Here is a 25,679-nt window from a genome sequence, read left to right on the forward strand (position 1 = left end):
ACCTTAATAACGAAATCATAATGGTAAGAAGGGTGCCATGGGTGGGGAGAACATACAAATCTATTATAGGGGACTGCATATTGGTGAGTTTTAGGGACACCGGAACGGTGTCCTACATATGCCAAGGGAAGAATAGATCCAGAGAATCCACTATCCAAACCCTTCATGTATCTTTCTTTTTCCCCATTATTTCAGTCCCATTGCAGCCGCCCCAAATTCATGACAACTGGGAGAGGGTTGGCAGGAGGGGGAGACACTGGGCCTTCAACCCTAGGCCATTATTTGGCCGACCAGAACCACCCTTGCACACCCATAACCGGTTTACTTGCCTGAACGGTCTAGAGGGGGTGGATTGACAAACAGATAATGTCCCCCAGGGTCACATGGATAAGGGTGTTTTGGTAGAGGTGGTGGAGGAGCAAAACTCTCAGGCTCAGCAAACTCTACCGAGTGGTGTGGGGAATTCCATGTTTGCTGAACCTAACGCTACAGCCATAGAACGTATAGGAGGGGGACATGGGCTGGCTACGCAAGGGTCATTACAGGAGATACCATCAAGGCCCCAGGGGGGTTCAAGACGGAGGGGAGAGGGAGTGAGATTCATCTCCTGGAATGTAGCAGGCATAGCGGGCAAAGTTAATAACAAGGAATGGGTTGATTTTATTAGAAAATTTCAAGTTATATGTGTACAGGAGACATGGGCCTTGGTGAGTAATTACCATCTACAGGGGTACAAGTGTTTTTTTGTCCCCGCCCGAAAATCCAGATCAGGGAGAGCAATGGGCGGTTTGTCCATCTACGTAGATTTAGACCTCCCAGGCTCCTGGTCCTCCCCAGATTGGAACTCACATGGGATTCAGGTAGTTCGGTTCCTCAGAAAGGGGTTAAGATTTTCTGTTCTTAACATCTATAACACTGAGATAGTAAACAACCATATCCCGCTACTAGCTGAACTAGACCATAGGCTGGGACAAGAAACAACATTCCAAAATAAGGGGCCGCCGCACGGGCTGCTTTTAGTGGGAGACTTTAATTGCCACCTCTGTCCGGCACTGGTCAAGGTAAACACAGACTGGTCACAATGTCCAATGGAGAAGGGTCCGCATTTTTCTCATACGCCTACTGGGTTGGCTCTTAGGTTGCTTCGGCTTAAGTACGACCTAGAGCATACCATTAATATGATAGACCCACAGTCGGATGGTTCACTCCCACCAACTTTTAAGGGCAGGGGTTGCTCATCTATTATAGATTATATTTTGGCCTCGAGATCCCTGATAAACAAAATAATTAGTGTAGGGATAGATTGGAGCAGTTTTAGTGACCACAATCCCCTTGTTTTGATGCTCTCGTATAGGGTGGGTGCTGGAACTAGAGTCCACCGCTCAATTGAGGAGAGGGTCACAGATCAAGGTAGGAGACTGAAATGGTCCAAAATAGATGGGGTAAAGTTTTATAAAACTTTGGGCGACAAGGGCCGACTAGCCATTAACGACTGTCTAGACCTAGAAGTCCAGGGACCAAGGGTACTGGAAGCATTTGACCAGATTGCTAACCTGGTCGATGGCCTACTTAGGACCAGTGCGCCCACATGTAATCTGGTAAATCCCCGGTGGTTTGATAAAGACTGCTCTAAGGCACTGAGGGAGTTGAAATGCTCCCTTAAGCTAAAACCAAGGGACCCTCAAAAAATCAAGGGGTGCAGAGAAAAATATAAAAAAGAGACCAAAAGGAGGAAACTTGCCCTGCAGGCAGAAGCTTGGGCAGACTTAAGAGAGGCAGGCGAAAGAAGGGATCTAGCGGGATTTTGGAGAATCATTAATAAACCGACCTTTCAAGAAAATGATTCCCCAGAGATAGGGGTTAACATCCTCCCGGAGCAGTGGGTCACACACTTTAGGGGTCTATATAACCATGAGCCCGGTATCCATGTAGAGTCACCCGTAACCACAAATCAGGTTCCCTCGGTAGTATTCACTCTTAAGGAGATTACTGCAGGGATGGAGGGTCTGACTAAAAATAAAGCCCCGGGGCCGGATGGAATTCCCCCTGACCTGTTTCTTAGTAATATAGAACTATGGGCACCGCTGATGACCAGGGTCATAAATACTGCGACCATTTGTGGCCTGCCACCATCCTGGTCTAAAGCGATCATCGTGCCAATCTTCAAAAAGGGCAATAGGGATGACCCCAAGTGCTACAGGCCCATTTCCCTGATTGACGTATCGGCTAAACTTTTGGGTAGGGCAATCCTCAACAGACTGACCGAGTGGTCCGAAGAGAATAACACCTTCTCGGACACTCAATACGGGTTTAGGACAGGGAGGTCCACCAGTGACCAATGCCTGAACCTTTACATGCTGACTGCCAAATATACTCTGGCCAGTGATGAACCCATTTATATGGGATTCATGGATCTGGCAGCAGCATTCGATCACGTCAATAGAGGAAAGCTGTGGGATATGATGTTAAGCATGGGGATTGAGAGTGGTTTAATTACCATATTAAGGGAATTACACAGCGACACCACGGCCAAGGTTCGATTTAATAGGGAGGGAGGATTGTCTGACTCTTTTCCCTGTAAGAGTGGAGTCAGACAAGGTTGCATTCTTGCCCCTTTTTTGTTCTCCCTTTATATTAATAACCTGGAGCAGTTTCTCTTGGGGTTAAAGGCAGATTCCCCAAGGGTCGGGGCGTGGCATATCCCTGTTCTGCTTTACGCAGATGACGCGGTTCTGCTTGCACGCACACCTCGAAGCTTACAAATCCTGATAGACGGGTTTGTTAGGTTCATGAGTACACTGGATCTATCTGTCAACCTAAGCAAATCATATGTACTCCTGGCCGGCAAAAAACCTTCCTCTAAATTTACTTATACAATAGGCACCCATACTTTAGAGGAGGTCAAAACGTTCTCTTATCTTGGAGTAACCTTTGATGGTGCTTTGCAGTTTAACTCTTTAGTGGTGGAACGTTGTAGCAAAATGATTGCCTCTAATGGGGCTATAGCTGGATATGGCAGGAGGCTAGGTAGATGGAGCCCGGAACAGGTGATGAACTTGTATGGCTCCGTATCATGCTCCAAAGTAATCTATGGGGCAGAAGTATGGGGCTTTGTGAACACCACTAGAATTCAACAGGAAGAAAACAAATATCTGAAATCTATCCTGAGGGCACCACCAAGTACCGCTGGAATCATAGCTCATAGGGAGCTAGGGAGACCATACTTGGACGACCTGTTAAAACTGAGGCCAATTGTGGCCTGGCTAAAAATATGGGTTAATCCAGATGCGCATCTAAGCAGAGAAATTTTATTGGACTGCTTAGATAGGACCCATTGTATGCGCATCCCCTGGCTTAAATATGTAAGAAACACCCTTGAAGATTTAGGCTTTGGAAACCTCTTCACGAACCCCACATCAATTTCAGCCCAGCACAAGAAACAAGTAGGGGAAATTTTCCTAGAGCGGAAAACCCAATGTAGAGCTGAGGCTGAAGGTGTTAAAAAGACTGTGAGGGCTCATAATCTGGTAAAGAGTGTGGAGGGTATGGAGCCTTATCTGTATCTTGTGCATAATGCACAGGATAGATTTCTTATGTGCCGTTTTAGACTGAATTTACTTCCTTTTATGTTGGCTTCACCAGCAGGTTTCACCACGTCAATTGAGCAGAAGGGACCCTGCGGCTGCGACAACAGGTCTCCGCAGGATTCCCTTCATTTTGTTTTGCTCTGTCCCTATTTCTCTATGCCCAGGCGCAGATTTCTTGTAAATATTTTTAAAAAAGCCCAACAGGAACGTGCCAGGGACGCATAAGTCTTTTTGCAAAAAGCCTCTGATCCACTAACATTGTGCTGTATTATGAATTTTATTAAGGTTGCGGTCCGATTAAAGATGACTAGGGGAGAGGAATGAAAGACTTTGGATTTTCCTTTTTTATGATTCTGTATGTCGGTATCTCTATTTGCACTAACTTTGTATAAGGATCTTGATTAATGTTTAATGACTTTTTATCCATGTATATATATGTGCTTTTATGGTGTTTTTTAATCACCGAATAAAGATTATAAAATAAAAAAATAAAAATAACTGGTCTGGGTGATGTCTAAGTTAAACAAATAAGGACCATTTTTATTTGAGTGAACGACTTTTGGTCTTTTTGCCCTTTGAACATTTGACCTCTGTCAGGCCAGATCTCTGGAAGAGTTAAAGTCCTATGAGGTCTATTTTTCTATCCTTGGATGACCAGCAACAGAAGCGGAATGGAGTACATCCAATATTTTGGGCAATTCTATTGCAACTCATGTGTATCACCAACCACAGAATACTAGTCTTCAAGATACACTACACAGAATGCTGCAATGGAATGCTCAGACAGAACCCCAGATGTACATTCAGATCTGTAGAAATATGAAACTACATGATTACTAGGCACACAACAGCATATGCTTTCACAAGCTGCTTGACACAGATTCATCACCCACAAAATGGACAGGTTACTGAATGAGAAGACTCACATTCAACTTGGTATAACCTTCTGGTGTCACTCTTCAAACCCACTCCTCACTAAGGCTGACACACTCACCTCAAGGAGGCATGCTCCTTCACACCACTGACTGCACATCTCCACAAACTGAAGCTCTGGTCTACAATGGAAACCTCAAAAATGTTTGGAAAACCATCTCTGACTACTGAATGTGCTAAATTGTCATAGCAATGGCAGATTATACATTCTATAAATAACAATTAACAATAAGAGAAGCACAGGTTTTCGATGCCAGAAGTGGTGCCAATTATAACAGTAGATTCAGTGATTTGCACCCAACACGTGTTTAAACCTGGATAAAGACCAATTGTTGATTTTTCAAAAGTCCAGTGATATTCACCAGAAGACAGTGGCTTTCTATAACTGCTAAGATTTTTCAGGACCCTGTTTCTGGGTGGAGAAGGAAGAGAGATTTCAATATAAAGGTGGACTTAACACTGCTCCCTAAGGCCAGTGGTCAGAAGGCCCCTTCCATGCTAGCGTCAGTGTATAAACGCAGGGGTGTGAGAGGTAGCTGTGAATCTGGTACGTTTTTTAAAAGACTTTGCAGCAAGCCAAAGCTCCCGGCCGCCACCACAGAGGACAGCAGAACCTACCACAGCTCTGTCAAGTAAAGAGGAAGGAAGAGGTCACAGCGAGAGTGAGAAAAGAGCAGCTTGTCAAGAGTGAGCTTTCCGTAAGGGCCGACTGTTCTGTAAAAACATCCTTGCTAAGGGCTTCTGCTACCAGGCATCAAATGGCTTTACAACGAAAATAAGTCCACTACCAGAGAACTGTGCAACAGCAAGAGGTTTGCACACAAACAGTTTTTTTTTTTAATCTGTGGACAATTACTATTAAAATGAATACAAAGATGTGGAAAATAGCAGCAATACATGTCATGGATACAGATGAGTATAGTGTCATTTGAAAGTACAGTTTTTTTACCTCTATTTTGCAATTTGACAATCTCTAACACTGTCCCTCTGTATGCACATTCCTTCAGCTGACAAATACTAGCAAATTAATAACTAAATTTAAAGCTTTAGAAGTAGGATCCAAACAATCATGGGCTCCTTGGAGGCATCTGCTCTTACCATATATTTGCCACTCTAAACTGTGTTGCTTCCAGCTTTCACTATGTAAGTCACCTACTGCATGGTACAAGTTCCATCTGAAGTCAATGTAGGAGTTGCTAGGTAGGCCTGTCCAACTATCTAGGAAAACAGGAATTCACTGTTGAAATGACACTTATGGCAGGGAATGATCTATCCAGGTGATACAGAAAATTGAAAATTGAGTCGTGTACAGCAGGCCAAAATCTAAGTGGCACTGATCGTGGATTGAGAATTTACATTTATGGCCGGTCGTGGTGGATCTAGGGCAGTACAAGGTGGCGGGTGAAGTCTCGCTTATGTCAGACCATGTTATATCCAGAGGCATCAAAAAAGGTCAGTAAGCCACACTCATAGCAGACAATGTGCTTACAGAGTAGTAGGTGGTGGCTGCTGTGTAGGGAAGTAAAGGGTGGGTGATGAAGTCATATTTATAGAAGACCAGGATTACCTTTAGAAGTAAAAAGTGACAGAGAAGTCACATGTTTAGCATAGATTTAAAGGCAAGCTGAAGCTGAAAAGATGATCTCAAATTTAGGATAGATCCCGGGGTATCTCAGCCAGCATAAGGCAGCTGATGGGTCTCTTTAATTAAGGAACATGGACAATTCAGGGAAGAAAAAGGCATACATGTAACGTTACATTTGGGCAAAATGTATGAAAAACCATGGTGGTGAGGTGAAGCAGTCACATTTAGGGAAGACCATGTGTTTTACAGGAAGGTAAAATGTAGCTGGTGGCGCCAGATTTGTGAAGGGCCATAACATATGTAAGGGAGAAGGTGGGGAAATAAAATCACATTTATGGTAGATGATCAATTGCCCAGTGAGGTTAGAAGCGACTGGTGAATTAATGAAATGTGCAAGCAGGTAGAAGGCGGCTGGCAGATCATGAACTGTTCAGTAAGGTAGAAGGTTGGCGATGTCTCATTTAGTTTAGATTGTCGGATATCCAGGGAAGTAGAAAGTGATTGGACAAATCATATTCACTGCAGACCTTGGACTATTCATGGAAGATAGGTGGTAGCTGGTAAAGTCACCTTTTGCCAGACCACAGGCTATGCAGGAAATTATGATGTGGCTGGTAAAATGACATTTGCTACAGGCTATGAACTATAAGTAAGGCTCCCTGTTTTCTGTTTTTACTGCTTTATACATATAAATAGAGACAGAATTTTGTTTTTTCTTGTCTGTATTTATTTTTAAATGTGGATAAAAATGGAAATTGTGTTGCTTTTTGAGTAATTCTAAATACTGTCTGCCATGACTAACAGGCCAATAGCGGTGTGGATTGATAGGGAAGGGGGTTAAAAGAGAAAGGAATTTTAGCAAAGAGGATTTAACAGCAGTAGATATGCACAAGGTAGACACTGAAATTTGCATATTTTCATATAAGTTCATTGATTTATCTTCTGCAGATGTTCACAGCATTGAAACCTGGCAGGCCTTTAAGCACGAGTGCATATTGGTTAAATAAATGTGGAAATGTACTAATTTCAGCTACATTTCTCCGCAAAACCCAAAATAAATATGGATAATGCAGATAAAATTAGCTAAAAATAAATATGGATAAATACAGACAGAAATGTCAAAAAATAAATACCATAAAACCGGGAGCCCAAACTATAAGGTAAAGTAGGATGTGGCTGAAATTCACATTCATTAGAGGGTAAGGACTACTGGAGGAGGAAGAAAAAGAGATGATGTACTGGTGAGTCAAAGTTTTGATAGGTAATCTAAGGAAAGACGCCCAAAGAACAGATATCATGTTCTCTATCAACGTACATGGCTTAGTATTTAGGAAAAGCTATTTAATAGAGAGAGAGCATCTTCAAGGTTTTACAATTGTGTTTGTTACTTCTACATCGTTCATAGAAATGGATTTACTAAATAATTCATGAAGGCATGGCTTGTTGTGAGGTGATGTATATCTGTCACAAAATAAATCTCTAATACTTTGTCTTGCAGAAGAATCTTAGAATAAGAGCACCAAACATTTCAGCTGTGAGTTGCAAACTAGATGTCACCCGTGTGGACTGACAATATCGAGCAGTGATGTCTATAAATGAACTCCCAAAAGCCAAATATAGAGTGTTCAAAAGCAGGATATTATAGCAAACATGGCTGATCCTACTTTGGCTGTTTCATCTATGAAGGTGAAAAGGGAATTTTTGTATCTGTGCCCACTGCATTGCTGCCCTATCTGTGCAAGGATCCTGACTGAAGTAATTACATTAGCATTTTGCATAATGTGAACAGTCACTGGTGTGGGTTCTCCAGAAAAAGGAAAGGTACCCTATCATTATTGGCAGCAAGGAAAAACTGACCATAAAGCATATTTATGACTCTTTCACAGGCAAAATGTTCAAGACAATCAAATAAAGGTCAAAGAGAATTACAACGTCAATAAAGATGCCTATAACGGAACTCGCAAGGAAATCAAATTATAGAAAGTAATCTACTTCAAAAGCTGGCTTGGGCAAGATTAGAGATGGCAAGTATAGGTGAAGCCATCCATAATCTAGATCTGTAAGGTATCCCCTTAAACAACCCAATGACATTACTCAACTGGGGTTTCTAATTTACCAAGTATTCCAATCTTGATTGGCCTTCCTCTGGAAAAATAAATCTTTAATACATTTTTGAACTTCAAAAAGACCTCCATCTGGGTTTGTTGCCAATGTCACAATTACGTTGTCATTTTCAACCTGATTTAAATTCAAGTTATGCAATAACTAAGTTTCCTATAGAAAGTATTGTCTTTAAAAACTCAACGCACAATGTGAATTATACAGAAAAAAGTGACAAAAACATGTTCAAAATATTGAGATTCATTTTTTAGTAAATCATAGCTAAAAACTGTCGCCACAAGGCCAAAATATAAATTGAATGAACTGGAACACAACACTAAATATCTTTTATGCCTATAAGTAATGCCTCTTCTATTCTGTTGCTATGCATATATGATATAAATGCAGAATTGTTTGCTGCAAAAATGTTACATAAAAATAGAGTCCAACAAACAACAACGTGACAGAAGTAATGCTTGATTTAATCTCAGTAACTGGAAATTGCGGATGCCACATTCCAGTTCATTTTTCACCCACTGTGCCAATCTGGACACAGGCCAGCCTCAGGCAAATCACCCTTGGTCCTTCTACAGTAGCAACAGTGGACTGAAGACTGCCCCAACACCCTCGCACCACTCAGGAAACCCCCATCAACCACGCCAGCAAGAAAGCCACCTGGTTCACCGACGAGCTACAGACCTCCAAACGCACCTGCCGGAAACTGGAGAAGAAATGGCTCCACGATCGCACACCTGACAGTCACGCAGCCCCCAAGGACGCCACTCGTAGACACCACCACCTCATCAGAATGGCCAAAAGATCCTCCTTCAAAAACAGACTGGACAACAACGCACACGACAGCAAAGAGTTCTTCAGCATCGTGAAGGAACTCTCCAACCCCAACGCCAACGACGTCCCACCTTCACAAGAACTGTGCAACGCTCTGGCAACTTTCTTCCACCAGAAGATAGCAGACATCCACAACAGCTTCAACATCCCGGTCAACCCGACCGCGCCAGACTCCTCCCCCGCGAACACCACCTGGACCAACCACCTGACCTCCTGGACCAACGTCAACGACGAAGAAACACGCAAGGTCATGAACTCCATCCACTCTGGATCACCGTCAGACCCTTGCCCTCACCACGTGTTCAAAAAAGCCGACGCATCCATCGCACCCCAACTAAGGAAGGTCATCAACGCCTCCTTCGAGACAGCCACATTCCCGGACAGCTGAAAGCACGCCGAAATCAACGCACTCCTCAAGAAGCCCAAGGCGGACCCCAAGGACCTCAAGAACTTCCGACCCATCTCCCTCCTCCCGTTCCCGACGAAGGTCATCGAGAAAATCGTCAACGCGCAACTAACCCGCCACCTCGAAGACAACAACATCCTGGACCCGTCTCAGTCCGGGTTCAGAAGAAACCACAGCACTGAAACAGTCCTCATCGCCGCCACAGATGACATCAGGCGACAACTCGACAACGGCGAAACCTCAGCCCTCATCCTCCTGGACCTTTCGGCCGCCTTCGACACGGTGTGCCATCGCACCCTAAAAACACGCCTTCAAGAAGCCGGGATCCATGGGAAATCCCTCAGCTGGACCATATCCTTCCTCTCCGGCAGAACCCATAGTCCGACTCCCACCCTTCCGAAGCCACCGACATCATCTGCGGCGTACCCCAGGGATCATCACTCAGCCCGACACTGTTCAACATCTACATGGCCCCCCCCCGCACAAGTAGCCTGTCAGCACAACCTCAACATCATCTCCTACGCCGACGACACCCAGCTCATCCTCTCCCTCATCAAGGACCCGCACACCGCCAAAACAAACCTCCACGAGGGAATGAAGGCCATCGCCGAATGGATGCAGAGCAGCCGTCTGAAACTGAACTCGGACAAGACGGAAGTCCTCATCCTCGGATCCACCCCCTCGGCCTGGGACGACTCGTGGTGGCCCACAACGCTGGGAATGGCACCCACACCTACCGACCACGCACGCAACCTCGGATTCGTCCTCGACTCCTCCCTCTCCATGTCGAAGCAGATCAACGCCGTCTCCTCCTCCTGCTACAACACAACACCCTTCGCATGCTCCGCAGGATCTACAAATGGATCCCGTCCGAAACAAGGAGAACTGTTACACAGGCCCTCGTCAGCAGCAGGCTGGACTACGGCAACGCACTCTACGCAGGAATCCCAGCCAAACACCTACATCAACTACAACGCATCCAAAAAGCCTCCGCATGTCTGATCCTCGACGTACCACATCACCCCCCACCTGAGAGACCTGCACTGGCTCCCCGTCGACAAGAGGATCACCTTCAAACTCCTCACCCACGCACACAAAGCACTCCACAACACCGGACCAGCCTACCTGAACGACAGACTCAACTTCTACACCCCCACCCGCCAGCTCCGCTCAGCAAACCTCGCCCTCGCGGCTGTACCCCGCATCCAACGAAAGACCACCGGTGGCAGATCATTCTCCTACCTCGCCGCCAAGACCTGGAACACCCTCCCCACCCACCTACGGCAGACCCAGGACCAGCTCACCTTCAGAAGACATCTCAAGACCTGGCTCTTCGAGCAGTAGCGGTTCCCCCCTCCCTTCAGCGCCTTGAGACCTTCATGGGTAAGTAGTGCGCTTTACAAATTCCTTGATTGAGTGATTGATTCAGCCTGAAATGCCCACTCAGGTCTCCTCCCGATGAAAACACAAGCAAATGCTGTCCATTTTAGGCCTACTTAGGCCTATATTACAACAAGCAATAAAAAAAAAACTTGCCAATGTGCCCCTGCATACTGCAAACAAATGTTTTTTTTGACCCACCAAAAACATGTATTTGACCATTAAAAGCAGGAGCTACCTCCTCCGCTGCTTGGTTATCATTGTACGTCAGCTAGACCAACGAGATATTCATTTCATCATTAAAAAAATGCTGCACATGAGCTTTATTAATTCTTTGGTATCCTAATGGACCAACATACCCAAGACAACATCCTTGTTTCACATGTCGAGTGCCCTGATGTGTCATGGACTGGCACCGTGCTTAACCTAAAGAAAGATTCAACGCACAATCCCTGAACAGGTTGGCCAAACCTCAGTTTTCAATAGAGGTCTTTTTGTGGAGTTTCCTTACCTTGGCTCCCAAACGCAGGCGATCGATGGTGTTTTCCGCTTCAGCATACTTGGTCAGCAGTTTATTGTAGTCTTCCTTTAAAAAGTGATAAACGCAGGAGAGAGTGTTAAAACTTTACATTATCTAAGGACACAAAGACTCTAAGAGGTGGAACACTCATCATTACTGTTTGCCTCACTTAACTATTGTTTGCCAAAAACTATAAGGGATCAAAGACGTGTGAAGGAAGAGAAAACTGTATTGTCACAAAAGTCCAGTGATGTCTGTAGACCTGTGGCAATTGGTGACCAAGATAAGCTTATTTTAATACAACAGACCAGTGAGACATATTTAATTTGAACTAATCATGTATTATGTATATCACGTGTGCTGTTTCTTCATTGTATTGCTGAACAGTTCTACATTTTACTGCTCTATTAATCTAGGTCAAAAGGATCACCCTACCTGAAAGGATCCTAAATTGAGTTTCCAGGGAACACAGTCTTTGTCAAGATATAACACAACACATCCTGTACTCTCTAACAATGTGCCAAGAAGCATAATCAGAAGACTTGGGCTAGAGATTTTTTCACAGCTCTGAATATGATTGCTATTTAATTCAATATATGAGGACACAAAATTGATCGCCCTTTCATTATTTCAGTGAACCCAAAGAATATAAGCGTCTGCAAATTATGTGTACGCTTCTATGTGTCTAAATCCCTCAAGAGCTTAAACCCAAGAGGAGCTCTGTAAGCAATAAATATGTTGAGAACTAAAGTCATAAGGAACAGACCTTTTAATGCTGGTAATCTACTTTGAGTATATAAGCGGTATGGTATGGGTGGTCTTCATTTTGAGGTGAAGAATTTGGAAAGGAAAGTTAATACTGCAACAAGTACATTCCTTATCTTGTGGTAACAGTATTTACCAGGATGTTGTATTAGATCACCCAAAAATATGCCATTTTATTAACACTCTATAAAATTAAGGGCGAAGATAAAAAAAAAACACACACACAATTATGCAGCAGTTGCTTTTAGGTTTAAAAAAAAAATATCATCTCTGATGTCATTGGAACGGTCATATGTGATGTCATCAATGATGTAATTTTACATGTCGTGACTAATGTCATATGTGAGGTCATAAACATTGCATGACGGGGCACAAGATGTAGTTAGATTATCATAATTGATGATTTTTAGCGTTTTTTTTTTTTTACTTTTTTTGAGACACAAAGGCCCTAATTACGACGTTAGTCTGAGACACCGTTTCGGTGTAGGAAACGCCCGACCATAGGTTAGTGGTTATGCACACCAAATTATGATCCGACCGCACTGAAACTCCCATTTCTCTCGCCCACAGCACAAGCTCCCATTGAGAAATGGAAGTTTGTGAAAATCCCGGCACTGGGTGGCAGGCACCTTACGGATATAGATGCCCCCCAGGACGAAATGAGGAAGGCCAGGGGCATAGGGGGCCCCCCAATTCCGCTTTACGACAGCCTTTCCATGTCAGAAAGGCCGCCATAGAAAATCTGTTGGAAACCGACATCATACTCCCAGCGGCGGAAACGCCGTCCTTAGGGGATTATGAGGAGTTTACAACCGACTGACAGTCTCCATGAGCTCGTCGGAAGGTGTTGGTCAGTCCCTCCGACTGCTACTTCTAACCGCATGCATCCTAATGCATCAGTTGGACCTCAGCAGTAGATGTGGTTCGGACCGCAACCGACAAGCTGTTGGTTGCAGTCCGAACTGCGTCGTAATGAGGGCCAAAGTGTTAAACAGTAGATAACTGCTCTCTGTCTTCCAGAGTAACAATGGAGCTACTGTAAAATGTCCATTTAGTGTCAAGTATCTAGCAATAACTGATTAATGAGAAAGCCACCCAACAAGAATGGCATGTATTTTATAGTCATTTTTGTAGATTGTTTATCACATGCTTTTGACCTCTCAATTTGCACATCCTCATTTGCACTGTAACTGGTCAAACATTACCAGTCCTTTCTCAGTTATGTGGCTCTGATTTAATTGGGTTTGATTTCAACTTATCACGCTTGTGATTACCTAAAAGTGTTCCCTGGTCGTAGTAGTGGAATAGAGGGGCACTGCAGCATAGCACGAAACAGTGACTTTTTAACTGTTTGCAGAATTTCAGAAGGTTATTGTCTGCACGAATGGCAGGTGGGAGATTGTTCCAGGATAGAGCAGTCATGCACCTTGCTGAACTTGGGAATGTTTGCCATATGCAGCAAGCTAGAATTTAAAGGTCCAGCAGACAAAAGAGGGGTAAAGGAGATATCATGTAGCCGCTTGGTGCAGAATCATGCATGGTTTTATGGCAAAAAACAGGGCATATTAAAAAGACATCATGTGTATACTGGTAGCTGGTGAAGATAGAAGGTACAGAGCTCTTACAACTGCTGAGAGCTGGAATACGTCAGGCAACTGTATTCCTTATCAACTGCAACCTGCAGAGGAGCGGACTAGAGAGTTTGACAAAAAGGGAGTTCCAGTACCTAGCCTGCTAGGGATGAGGGACTGGACTAAACTTTCCTGGACCAAATAAGAGAGGAATAATTGTTTTCAAGACCTTCATCATAAAGAAAGATTGTGAGCACTGGGGGAAGGTGTAGGGCAAGCACCTAGAGACTCAGACCGCTAATTAGAAGTTCAAACCCAGGGGCTGCCAAAACCAAGGACTTCAGTTTCATCAGTACAATGGAATTTGCATTCATCCTGTTGGCCACTGATTGCAGACAGCTTTTAAACTTGTCATGGAGAAGTTCCCGCTCTCCTTCCCTTCATAGAATGATTTGAGTGTCTATGTAAGAATAAAACTGAAGGCCGTGAGATGGTATATGTTCAGTCTGAGGAACAACCTAAAGATTTAAAAGCCCGGGGCTTAATGACGGATCCCACAGTTTACTTCTTTAAAAGGAGAGCAGTATTGGAGCCATGGAAACAGCTTGAGTACCTCCCTTCAGAAATTACACAAACCTGCTTAATACATTAATACTTCCCCCCTGTAGCCCAGCTTCAGCAATTCTGTCCAGAAGAATATTATGGGAAACCATGTGGAAAGCTGCTGGGAGATCAGAGAGGATAAGGGCAGCAGAGCCCCCAGCATTCAGAATCAACTGGATATCCTTAATGGCAACTATCAACATGATTTTAGTACTGGGACTAGTGCGGACGCCTGATTGATAGGGATTTAGAAGAGAGTTATGGTCTATGTGTTTCGACCGCTGTGTATTAGTGCACCTTTCAGAGACTTTAGCATTCGGGGCAAAAGAGAAACAAGTTGGTAGTTGGACAGCATCACAGAATCTAGTGTGGGTTTTTTCAACAGAAGGATGATAAGTGCTGAGTTCCACAGATCATCCATCATGCCAGGGAGCAGAGAGGAACTGCAGACTAATGTTACTACAGGAGCCACTGATGAGGCTATGGCTTTCATGATCTTAGCAGGATAGGGATCTAGTGGGGACCCAGAAGAAATATGGTTGAGTTTAGAAAGAATGACACCTTAACTCACAAATCTGCTTTCACATCAGTCTCCTGTTAACAGTGAAACATAGATAAGCCTGAACACCCTTTACTGTAAAACACACAGAAGTCAGGAGGTACAGCACCGCATATAAATAGATATTTGCTGAAGGGGATGCATGCCCTTTCCCTTTCACATAGTTGTTGTTCAATTATTCACAGGTGAGGAGTTTGGCTGTTACAGTGGCACTTCTCTTGAGTCCACATGCATTTCTTTGCATTTATACATTTTGGGAAATGGAATGGTTGCAGTGGACATATGGTCGGTAAAATACCTATGTTGACTATTATTCACATTGGAATGACCATTAAGACTCTTCACAGTCATCAATCAGGTTTTTAGATCAATCTTCAGTATGTGTGTTCCAATATTGTTTATTTTTACAACATTCAACAGGGTATAGTACTGGAAACTAGGGCTGTGCAGAGTTAAAAGATGCACACGTTTACTCACCACATTCATATATAAATTACTATTGTTTTAAAACAATATGCTTCAGTTCTCTTCCATACACCTGAATCAATGGATTTGGCTGAATTTAGAAAGTAAATGCAGATTGAAATTGTGAAGGGCAATATTTATGTACAGTTGATATTTAGGAGTTTATGTGTTTTAAAAATATGTTTTAAATCCCATCTTTTTACATGGAACTGGTCTGTGCTGCTTTGATGGGATTCTGACAAGGAAAGACCCACATCTGTGCTCCTTATCCCACCTGCCCTGCACACATACCAATGCCATGTTCAAAAGACATCCTACTTGGAAGCATACAGAAGTTGTTCTCAAATGAGGTTCGGTCATCAGATAACATTCTTAGGGTGCACACCTGGAACAGGGGTGGCCCACTTCTACTAGACTTGCATTGGCTTCAGCTGTACTTTGAGTTATCCAAGGCAACTCCATGTGCTCCAATCGGACTCCTGTCTAAAACATTCAATATTGCTTAGTTGATATTCCCTTCCCTCCCCAGATTACCTGCAGTTGATGGACCAGTTCTGTGGCCTGTCTGGGTGACTTGAATTCTTCAGGAACAGTAGTGGATGAAGACGCCGCTTTCTGAGGGCTTCCCTCTGTGCTGCTGAGAAGAACCTCCCGTACAATTTCTGCTGGAGACTTGAAGATCAGCGGAGTCTCAGATCCAGCAGACCTGCGCAGCAATGTACGTCCTCTAGGAGGTCGATAACTCTGATCGAATTTTACCCGGGGCTCCACCTTAGAGAAATCAGGCAGAGGGTAGTTCAACTGTCCCCGTCCATATGTTAATGACTCGGCTGTAGGAGAGGGACGAGGTGAGCGTGAACGAGCAGTCTTTTTATCAACAGGATTCCTTTTTGGACTCAACGACCTTGAATGTCTGATGGCCTTGGAAGGGAGTAATGTCGGCATCTTCGTCTTAAGTGCTTGTCCTGGGCGCAGGAGTGGTCTCTCCAAGTGCTGATCAGAGTCAGATGGTGGATCTTTTTTAAGATTGCCCTTTTGTCTTTTTATGAATTTAGTAGCTAATGCTGGGCGGCTATGGGAAGTCCGATGCCCTCTGGTAGACATCTTGAAAGCAGCTGCAGCGGAGTCATCAACACTTTCAGCATAGGAAGACTCTGGGAAGGTTTCGTCATCTATACCAGGTCTGTTTTGAAGATCTTCCATGGACACATGGCTTAGGAGACTCTGGCTCATGTTCCAGTGACTTGAGTCAGCTAATGGATTGGACTCTTCTGCACCACTTTCACCTTCATAAAGAGGAGCTGGAAGGTCTGATGGAAAAGCCAGTGTTTTGCCCAGCTGACTTATACTGTGAGCGTCTTCCTGCTCAGAGTCGACAGAAACCCTGTCCAGCTCATAAGGGTGCTCTGTTGCAACTCTAGATTGATCTGGGCTAACATCAGACTCCTCCCAGTCATTCTCAAATCCCAAGACCTTTCGGTATTCTTCATACACACCCTGTGAGTCCTGCGTCGCCTCCAAACTCAGGTCATAGCCAGACCCGTATTGTCCATCATATGGAAGATCCGGGTAACCCTCGCCTTGGCTTCCTTCCCCCTCCTCATCCACGTCTGGCCTCTCTAGCTCAACTGAGCTGGCTCTGTCTTGCTCATCTTCAGTCATGTCCAGCTGTCTGTCCCTTGTCGGGATCCAGATCCGGGGTGCATCAGTGTCCTCCAAGCTCTCAGGTTCTAGGTCTTCAAGGCTATCTGAAAATGAGAAAAAAACATGAGTTGCATTGCAATACAAATAAGGTGCACCTGGTCATGCAATTCTACTAATTAGGCAAACATGGTAATAGATATCCTGTTGCTGTGTTTGACCCACAGGCCGCTCTGAAAATACTCTGTAACCATGACACTGTTGTGACGTAAACCACTCACTCCAGATCCACTCCAGGGACATGATATAAAATATCTTCCCATTAACCTCCTCCCTGCAGCCCACACTCTCCTGGTTGGGTGCTAGGGCGCTGCACACAGCTCCGCCAATGCGCCTTAAGCTTCGCTTGCAGCAGCTTCTACTGTTCCAATATTAGGACACCAGACACGGTTCAGTCAATGAACCTCAGCCAGGGTCTGTTTCAAGACGAGATATTGCAGTCTAAGGGCCTCACACAGCTAAATGAAGTCACACTAAGCCTGACGTGCCACCCTCTCATGTTGGTTTTCAGTGTCAAGGTCTCACACAGAGTTCACAATCTTCACCCCTGACCTGCATTGCTGCTGTTTAACAGTGGTCCATAGACAAAGTTCTGCCAAAATTCCTCTGCACTGTCTTCCAGCCCGTTGTGTTGCTGTGTTCTAAAGCTTTCCCTGAACACAGTTTTATTGCAACAATGGAACGCCCCAAGCATTTACTCGACATGCAGTGTATTAGTGCTAGCTTTTAAAAGAGAAACACTTGGTAACGTTCAGCTGAACATACCACCAACATGGCGCCCGGCGCTGTGCTCTCCCAAGGAAGAGGTTATGGGTAGAGAGTCTGTGTCCCTTTGCTCACTCAGGTCAAAGCTTCTCTTGTGCGTTGGGCTGGCGAGTTCCGACTTCTCAAAGCTGAAGGCTCGGCTCAGACCTGAAGAAGAATGTGGATAATAGACACCCTGCTCCTCCGTGCCCATGATGCCGTTGAAAACCTTCCTCTCCTCCAGGCCCAGTATGTTGTCATCACTGTCCAAGACAAAGGCCTCGTCGCCATCCGCCCTCTCGACATCTTGCTCTTCTAGTCTGAGGACGCCATTGTCATCCAGGTACTTCTCAAAGTCTTGCTCCTCCCCATTGCTCTCTTCTTCCTCCTCCTCCTCCTCTTCCTCATTTTCATCCCACTCCTGCTGCCCAGGGCCCATGCCTTCCTCAGTCTGCTGCACCCAGAAGGGTGAGCCAGCCATGATCCACTGCCCCTAGCATCAATTTCCGCAATATCCCATGGCGTGGTCTTGGATGGGAAAGTTCTAGGACACACGCTGGTTCACTTGTGTGGCTTCATGGTCCCGCCTCCAAGAAGATGCGTGGCTACTGAAGAAGTCTGGCACATCGCGGACAGGTACACATCAACATGAAGACTTGCCGCTGCCTGCCAGGGAAGCAAAATAATGAAAGTTAGCATTTAATTAGCAGGCATTAAACAAACACACAAAAGGTACAGAATCATGGAACTCAAGCAAGTTTGGAGTCACAAAACACCCATCCTCCACCTACAAGGATGAACGCCGCCCTTCATACACCATTTAATTCCATTCTACACTGATCCATCCAGGACACACATAGCTCTTATGTGTGCACTGATCCTCCTATCATAAACAGTAATGTGTGAGCATGCCACGTAACTTGTTGTGACTTGTGTGCAGTACCGCAACAATGACGCCATGGGCCCAGATGCAAGCAAGGAGAATGGCCCACTTCACTGCGGTTGAGGTAGTACAAAGCAGCAATTATCGGGGCTCAATGGGACCCCGAGGGTTCTGGGCCCTGGTGCGCTGCACCTGCTGCACCAATAGTAGATTTGCCCCTGCTTTTGCGTAAAACAAAGGCCAAAGATTACAAGCAGGCACAATTCTACTTAGGTCTTACATAGTCAACAGATCGTCAAAACGGGAACTGCTGACTTGGGAATTAGTAAAAGTTCAGAGCTTAATTTGTGCAGAAGGTTGCAAGCGGAGATGAAGGAACAAACAGGAAGTGTCCTGTGGAGGAAGAACGAGGCATCGCCGCTGGGCTTCCTGAGTATGCGGCAATCCTCCGGCAGCGCCTGCACTTATTATTTTATGGCGCGCATCACTGTTTCCAGCGGTGCAGCTCCCATGACTTGAGTGAGAGGGAGGTGAGGAGTGTGTGAGGGAGGTGAAGGAGTGTGAGAGGGAGATGAGGAGTGTGGGGGTGGTGAAGAGTGCGAGGGGGAGGAGAGGAGAGTGCGAGAGGGAGGTGAGGAGAGTGCGAGGGGGAGGTGAGGAGTGTGTGGGGGAGGTGAAGAGTGTGAGAAGGAGGTGAGGAGTGTGGGGGAGGTGAGGAGTGTGTGAGGGAGGGAGGCGAGGAGTGTGTGAGGGAGGCGAGGAGTGTGTGAGGGAGGTGAAGCGTGTGTGAGGGAGGTGAAGCGTGTGAGAGGGAGGCGAGGCATGTGGGGGAGGTGAAGAGTGTGAGAGGGAGGTGAAGAGTGTGAGAGGGAGGTGAGGAGTGTGTGGGGGAGGTGGGAGTAACAGTGTGAGCGGTCTGGCCCTTCGCTCGGTGGTGGCTCGTGCCTAATTATGTAATGGGGTTGAACAGGAAATGCATTTGAGGGACGTATGGCGCACAGAGGGGTAAAGTGAGCGTTGCGATAAAAGCTGCGCGTTTCGAGTCGGTTGGCAAACGACGCCAAGGTGGTTGTGTAAAACAAGATGGAAGCGCGCAGAAGTCTTGGCGCTTGCTCGTGCTGTAGTAGCAACGCACTCCTGGGATGCAGCGGCGTAATGAAACTTGCCCCCCCCCCCCCCCCCCCCACACACACACACTCAAAGTACATGGAGGGGGGTTCCACGCTGCGTTCAAAGAAAGAACTCTCAGGTCTGGGGCCCGTGCACAGTCCCCTGCACAGTCCCCTGGAGCACAGAACAGACCTTATCACACAACGCACACAGAGCGGACACACCTGCTGAGCTGGTTGCTTGAACCCGAAGGCGACTACAATAAGAGCATCAGCTTTTAAGGTTTCCGTCAGTTTTCCAAGTGACCAAGGCCTGAATTGCTTTCTTTCTAAATCAACAAGCATTTACAATGCAACGGTCTCGGCATTGTTAAAGTTAGAGCTATTGGCATTGCTCATGACATTATTTTTGTTTATGTTTTTGTTGGGTGGGTCTCTCTTAGGGAATTTTAGTTACGGTTTCGCTTAGGCTCCGGTGTTCGAGCGCACTGATGAAGTTTTTACGGGCCTTTGTGAGATGAATCAGGCCGAGCAAGGGATTCAGTCAAAGAGTTTGATGTGTCCAGTCTCAGTGGGAATAAATGAGAGTGTTTGGTACCTTAGACCTGCGTGGTGAGACCCTGGCTCTTAACCCATTGATGCTTTTACACCTCATCAACACGTGGGCGCTAATAATGGGATAGGTTTTGCAAACACGCATTCTGTCCACTTTGGGCGCAGGATTACCACTGATACAACGTCTTGTATGTGCAGTTACCATCACTTAGCGCCTGGTGGTATGTGCCGCCAAAACACAGCAGTGAGATCTATGCACATTCCTGCTCCAATAAGTGAAAGTTCTGAAATGGATGCGAATGCTGTTTGAACCCCTTCTGGATACTTTGCTCTAAATGACGTACATGAATGTGTGGGGGATGCAGTCACTACAATATTTTAAAACCCACTGGTGTTGCCTTCTATTATGTGTTCCGATTAAAACAAACCTGTTGCTCTGAAAATATGTAACAAAATGAAACGAAACAACATTTATTTTCAGTTCACCATGCCTCTAAAATATAAATAACATAATGTGTGATGATATAATGCACATTTAAATTGAAAAATAATACCCCGGCAGTGCTTTCTGACGTGACACCTAATGATGACAGCAATGCAAGTTATTCCCCATATAGGAGACAGATTTCAAAACCTTTCTGACATCGCAACTGCGCATTAGTTTTTTTTGCCAGTATTCACGGAGTAGCCTAGCTTTCTAAAATTTGCCAGCCCTGATTTGTACGTGAGGTCACAAAATATGACGTAAAAGGGCAGCAAATGTCTTTGCTGAGTCCTTTTCACACGGCCCTGATGAAAAGGCCCGTTGAGAAGTGAGTTTGTTTTCAGTGTGAGGGCCACCATGCGTCCTGCATCACTGGAAAACATTTGGACAGAAACCTTTGGCCTGATGAGTAAACAGCCTGCCGTGAAAGAACCTATTTTTGTTTGTTTTTCCTTGTAGTGAACATTTCAGTAGCACGGTAACTTATGTAAGGTAAGTACCATAACTTACGGTAAGCACTAGTCAGTGGATAAGGAGCTTTCTGCACTTTTTGTACCCATGCCCTGTTAACATCCGGGACTTGCCACAAAAACCACTAATGAATAAACTGTACTTTTGTAACATGCTCTGCTACTCGTGGAAAAGCGCTTAGACGCCTCCTCAAAATAGCGCAATATAAATGGAATTATTTCTAGCTTCCTATAGAACTTCATGCACATCGTGGCAGAGGCGCAACTAGAGCCAAATTTCGGGGGGAGGGGCTAAGAAAAAATTCCGGGGGGGGGGGGCTGAAACTTTAAGCAATAGGCAGAGTGGAGCTGCAGGGGCTCTTAGAAGGGGTGAGCAATAGGCAGAATGGAGCTGCAAGGGGTCGTAGATGGGGAGAAACGACAGCGAGGCCTCATTAACATGCAAATGGTCTTTTAACGACCTGTGAGTTGCTCGGGTGCGGCTGTGTGTCTGCCCGGGAAGCTGTCTCATCCCGGGCTGGCACACACGCCTGGGGGGGGGGGGGGGCCTTCCGAGTCCAATGGGTGTTGCGCGCCTGCATCGTGGTATATTCGTTGAATACGCGTGGAACACGCGTGGAACATCTAAAGATGCGAGGAGTGGGGTACTTGGTGGTGCTTCAACTGTTTTTTAACGCGTTTGGGTTCAGCAAACAAGGCATCCACACAGTAGATGCACACAAATACCAAACACAAAACACCCCCAGATTGATTAATACAACTTGCCTGTCACACAAGAACCGCAGCACAGCATTCAGAAAATTTACACGATGCACCCACAAGATACAACACACCAGATGCACATACACGTGTATCATGCATATCTGATAATGCACACTTGTTCATATCACATGCACGCGCCCTTTCAAGTCGAGTGACCCGGTGGCATCGAAAACGGGTGTTGTCCAGGCCCTCTCTTCCACAAAATGTTGCGACAGGAATCCCCCACCCCCTCCTAGAGATGAGCCGATCTGAGGCAGACGGGTGGCAGATGTGCTCTGCCCTGGAGATCTCCCTCTGAACAATGGGCCGGGAAGTGCAGGCCGGAGCCTGGGCGCCAACAGACAGTCTGGCCACCAGCAGCCGAGCCGGCACACCCTAAAGGCATCCGCAGCTCCTCCGTCATTTGTTCAAGTGCCGACAGGCAGTGGCGTAGCATGGGGGCATTGCCACCCCCATGCAATATGCGAAAAAGGACTCCCCCCTCCCACACACACACCCCGCTACCACCACCGGGTGTGGTAGTGAAGAAGCCACGATTGCTTAGAAAACTGCCCATCACACCCTTGGGCCATGGTGCCACTGCACCCGCTACACTATTGACAGCAACGGCCCTGCCAACCCCCTAGTTCGCCCCAAGAGCCATCCAGAGCAAGTGATGCACGGTGTAGACACTGATTGCCTCACCTACAAAGGCGCTACGGCCACCACCTCGCGCTGAAGAAGGAGGCAGGAGAGCTGCCATCATCTCTTCACCCACCGCAGCAACGAGAGCAGGCGGCGATAATCGATGCGGGCGGAACGCGAGAAGGAAGTGCCATTCATCAGCGCACGTTATGGTGCCAGTAGTGTGCCAGTTACTAAAAGTATCTCTTGAAAGCCACGCGTGCCGTGCATCCCTGGGCTACATATAAAACAAGAGTGAGCCCGGGCGATCTGTAATCAAGACCAGAGCTCCCTGGGGAGAGAGGATATAGAGCGTGGAGGGGACAAGGGCCACTGTAAGGGGGCTCTGGGGTCGAGGTGGGAACAAGAGGGAACAAGCACACCACTGCCTTTCTCCGAGGCAGAGCAGAAATGCCTCGGAGAAACGCAGTGGAGGTTTCGAATTCGGGGGCGTGTTTTCCTTTACTCTCCTCTTGCCATTGGCTGGAGGAGATAATTAGACTTCTTGAAAAAAACACACCCCCGAATCCGAAAAGGACGGGGCCTGTTCAGAGTGACGGACCTCTTCTCCAATGGCTGGCCAGCATTCAAGAGGCCAGCCAATGGAGAACAGGGGAGAAGAGGGGCGGGTTCAAGCCCCTCTTCTCCAAGTCATTAAATCTCGGATCGAGACTGCGCAAGCGCAGCCTTCGAGCCGAGACCTAAAAAGGAAAGATCAGGGAAGGGCCTGAGCGTTACAGACCCTCTCTCGCATCCAGGGCGTAGCTTCGGGAATGTGGGGTATTATACCCTAAAGGTACTTACTAGCTGATAAATAGTTGTGTACAAGTGTTTTCAGTTGGGTTTGCCGAGATGTTTGTCGCATTTCACCAGGAATTTTACATGAATAGACAATTAAACACACAAACAGGCTTTCCTCTCAGGTTTGAAAGTCATCAAAAATGCAGGTAATTCCAAAATATTGTGTTTCTCTCTTAGTACTCCTTCCAATGCGCATTCCTCCCCCTTTCCGCTGCCCCCTAGGCCCCTCTTATGAACGCTGATTGGCGTATAATGTATTTTAACATTATATCCCAGGCTGATTGTTGGAACATCTGAAGCTCACACCCCCTGCATCGTACTGACCAAGCTACGCCCCTGCTCGCACCCGAACACTGAACCACAAAACATACATGACCGACACCCCTCTCCCAGGGGAAGATGTAGAACACTGGCAACATGTTTAGAATAAAAGGTGCACACTTTTAATTCCAACCAAGTCATCAAGTCAGAGGATCAGACAATCATCGGGTTCGGTTATAAAGAAATTACGACCTAGGTTAGGATCATCGGATTGGTTAGAAGCTTTAGGAATCTTTAACCATTTTTAGGAGTAGTTAGTAGTGAAGGTAACCTGCCACACCTCCTAGATGTCTAGACAAAAACGTGTAGATGTAATGTTGGTTATTAAAACAACGAAAACTATGTAGTTGGAGGTCCAAGGGGCCCTTCAGTTCTTGGGCCCTGGTCTGCTGCATTCTGTTGGGGATACCGTCTGATGAAGGGTCTGATAGTCACTAGGTTTCAAAGTCAAGGGTCAAATTCATGTGTATTTGCATAGTTAATTAAAACCATTGCATTCCATTAAAAACCATTCAGTTACATTTGTTTAAAATACAGGATTGCAGCACTAAAACCGGTTTACTGTAACAACTGGAGCAAATTTGCTGTACACTGTGCAATTTATCCTGCGTTAAAGTTCAATTTTAATAAAGTGCAACATGAGAGTGAATATCTTATAGTGCACCTGAGGACAAACACATCATCTCAACTTATTCTTTTAACCCTTTGAAATTAATATACTCACTAGGTTTAAAATGTTTAATTTAGGAATTCAGACAATAATCCAATAAAGCATAGCATAGTGTGCTAAGAACATGTAAAGTGTACAGAGCCAGCATACCATGACCCGTTAGGAATCTTCCAGTCGCACAAAGCACACATGACGAAACACATTACTAACCTTTAAAGCGTAGAAAGAACAAGTGACACAACATACTAGGAAGCTTTAAAGTGCACAGAGCACGCACAACAGAACTGCTTACGAATCTTTAGGTAGAATAAGCGCACACAGCAAAGGAATTCCTAAAGTGCTCATTTCAAACACACCATACAGGATAACCTATGGCAGTATAAAACAGGGTATAAAAACGTTTTTGCAAGACCCATACTTAACATCTTTCGGAGAACAATTCTGGTAAGATTGAAAAAAAATACATATGTAGATATTTTACAAACGAACGTTTTACAAAAGCCTAGCCTTGCAGGTAACCGGGGTGGAGATATCTCTGCCCCAAAATTGATGTTGTCTTTTAAAAGGCTAGTGTAACCTTTCCTGGAAATGTCAATCTCCGCAAAAATCGAAAGTGAAACTATCCGGAAGCACATTCAACTAAGGCAGACATGACATAAGACACAGCAAGTGTCTCTGGGATCTAAAATCAAATCCCGGGCTTGTAGGAAGACAGTAGTGTGCACATGGACTGACGGACGGGTCTTATTTTTAGGCAGCGGCAGGGCACTAGTTTAAAGACACTTTCCTTTGTGTATGGTATCCGGCTCACTAGTGCGTGTGCCCTGCTTGGCTGCCTCTAGGAACCTGGGAGGGGTGTGGCACACACTGCTCATGCAATGAATGCGGAAGTAAGTGAAATGCATGTCATTACAAGATTTCACATGTATGTCTCATGGCACCAGCCAGGCTTCAGTGCTACAGAATGCACTTACTTGCTGGAGTGTACAGTAGTACCTTTGCCTTTTTAGAGTCTGTGTGATGGGTACTGTTCGTGGCACCATCTGGATCACAATAACTTTATGGCCCTGAGCAGGCGTGCGATGGAGGGAGAAATAGAAGAGCGATCTCCATCACAATCTGATGGTCATTGAGAGCTATCAAGAAGTGGTCATAGTGTGTAGTTGTTGGGACTTCCAGTGGTGGACTAAATT

The 25,679-nt window shown here is 45.6% G+C and overlaps 1 protein-coding gene across 3 annotated transcripts in view; it reads right to left on the reverse strand.

Annotated features, from left to right (window-relative positions):
• AKNA (AT-hook transcription factor) overlaps positions 1 to 18,436 on the reverse strand; it is a 223,918-nt gene extending 205,482 nt beyond the window's left edge. For all 3 annotated transcript variants that reach the window (XM_085611866.1, XM_085611856.1, XM_085611848.1), the window contains exons 1-3: positions 17,790 to 18,436; positions 15,858 to 17,071; positions 11,352 to 11,426 (exon numbers count right to left, since the gene is read on the reverse strand). In XM_085611866.1, coding sequence (XP_085467992.1) covers positions 11,352 to 11,426; positions 15,858 to 17,071; positions 17,790 to 18,249 — 1,749 coding nt within the window. In that variant the 5' untranslated portion in view covers positions 18,250 to 18,436. The remainder of the gene's footprint in view (positions 1 to 11,351; positions 11,427 to 15,857; positions 17,072 to 17,789) is intronic.
• Between the last annotated feature and the right edge of the window lie 7,243 nt (positions 18,437 to 25,679).

This window comes from Triturus cristatus, chromosome 1_2 (assembly GCF_964204655.1).
Source record: "Triturus cristatus chromosome 1_2, aTriCri1.1, whole genome shotgun sequence".
In the NCBI taxonomy this organism is placed as follows: Eukaryota; Metazoa; Chordata; class Amphibia; order Caudata; family Salamandridae; genus Triturus; species Triturus cristatus.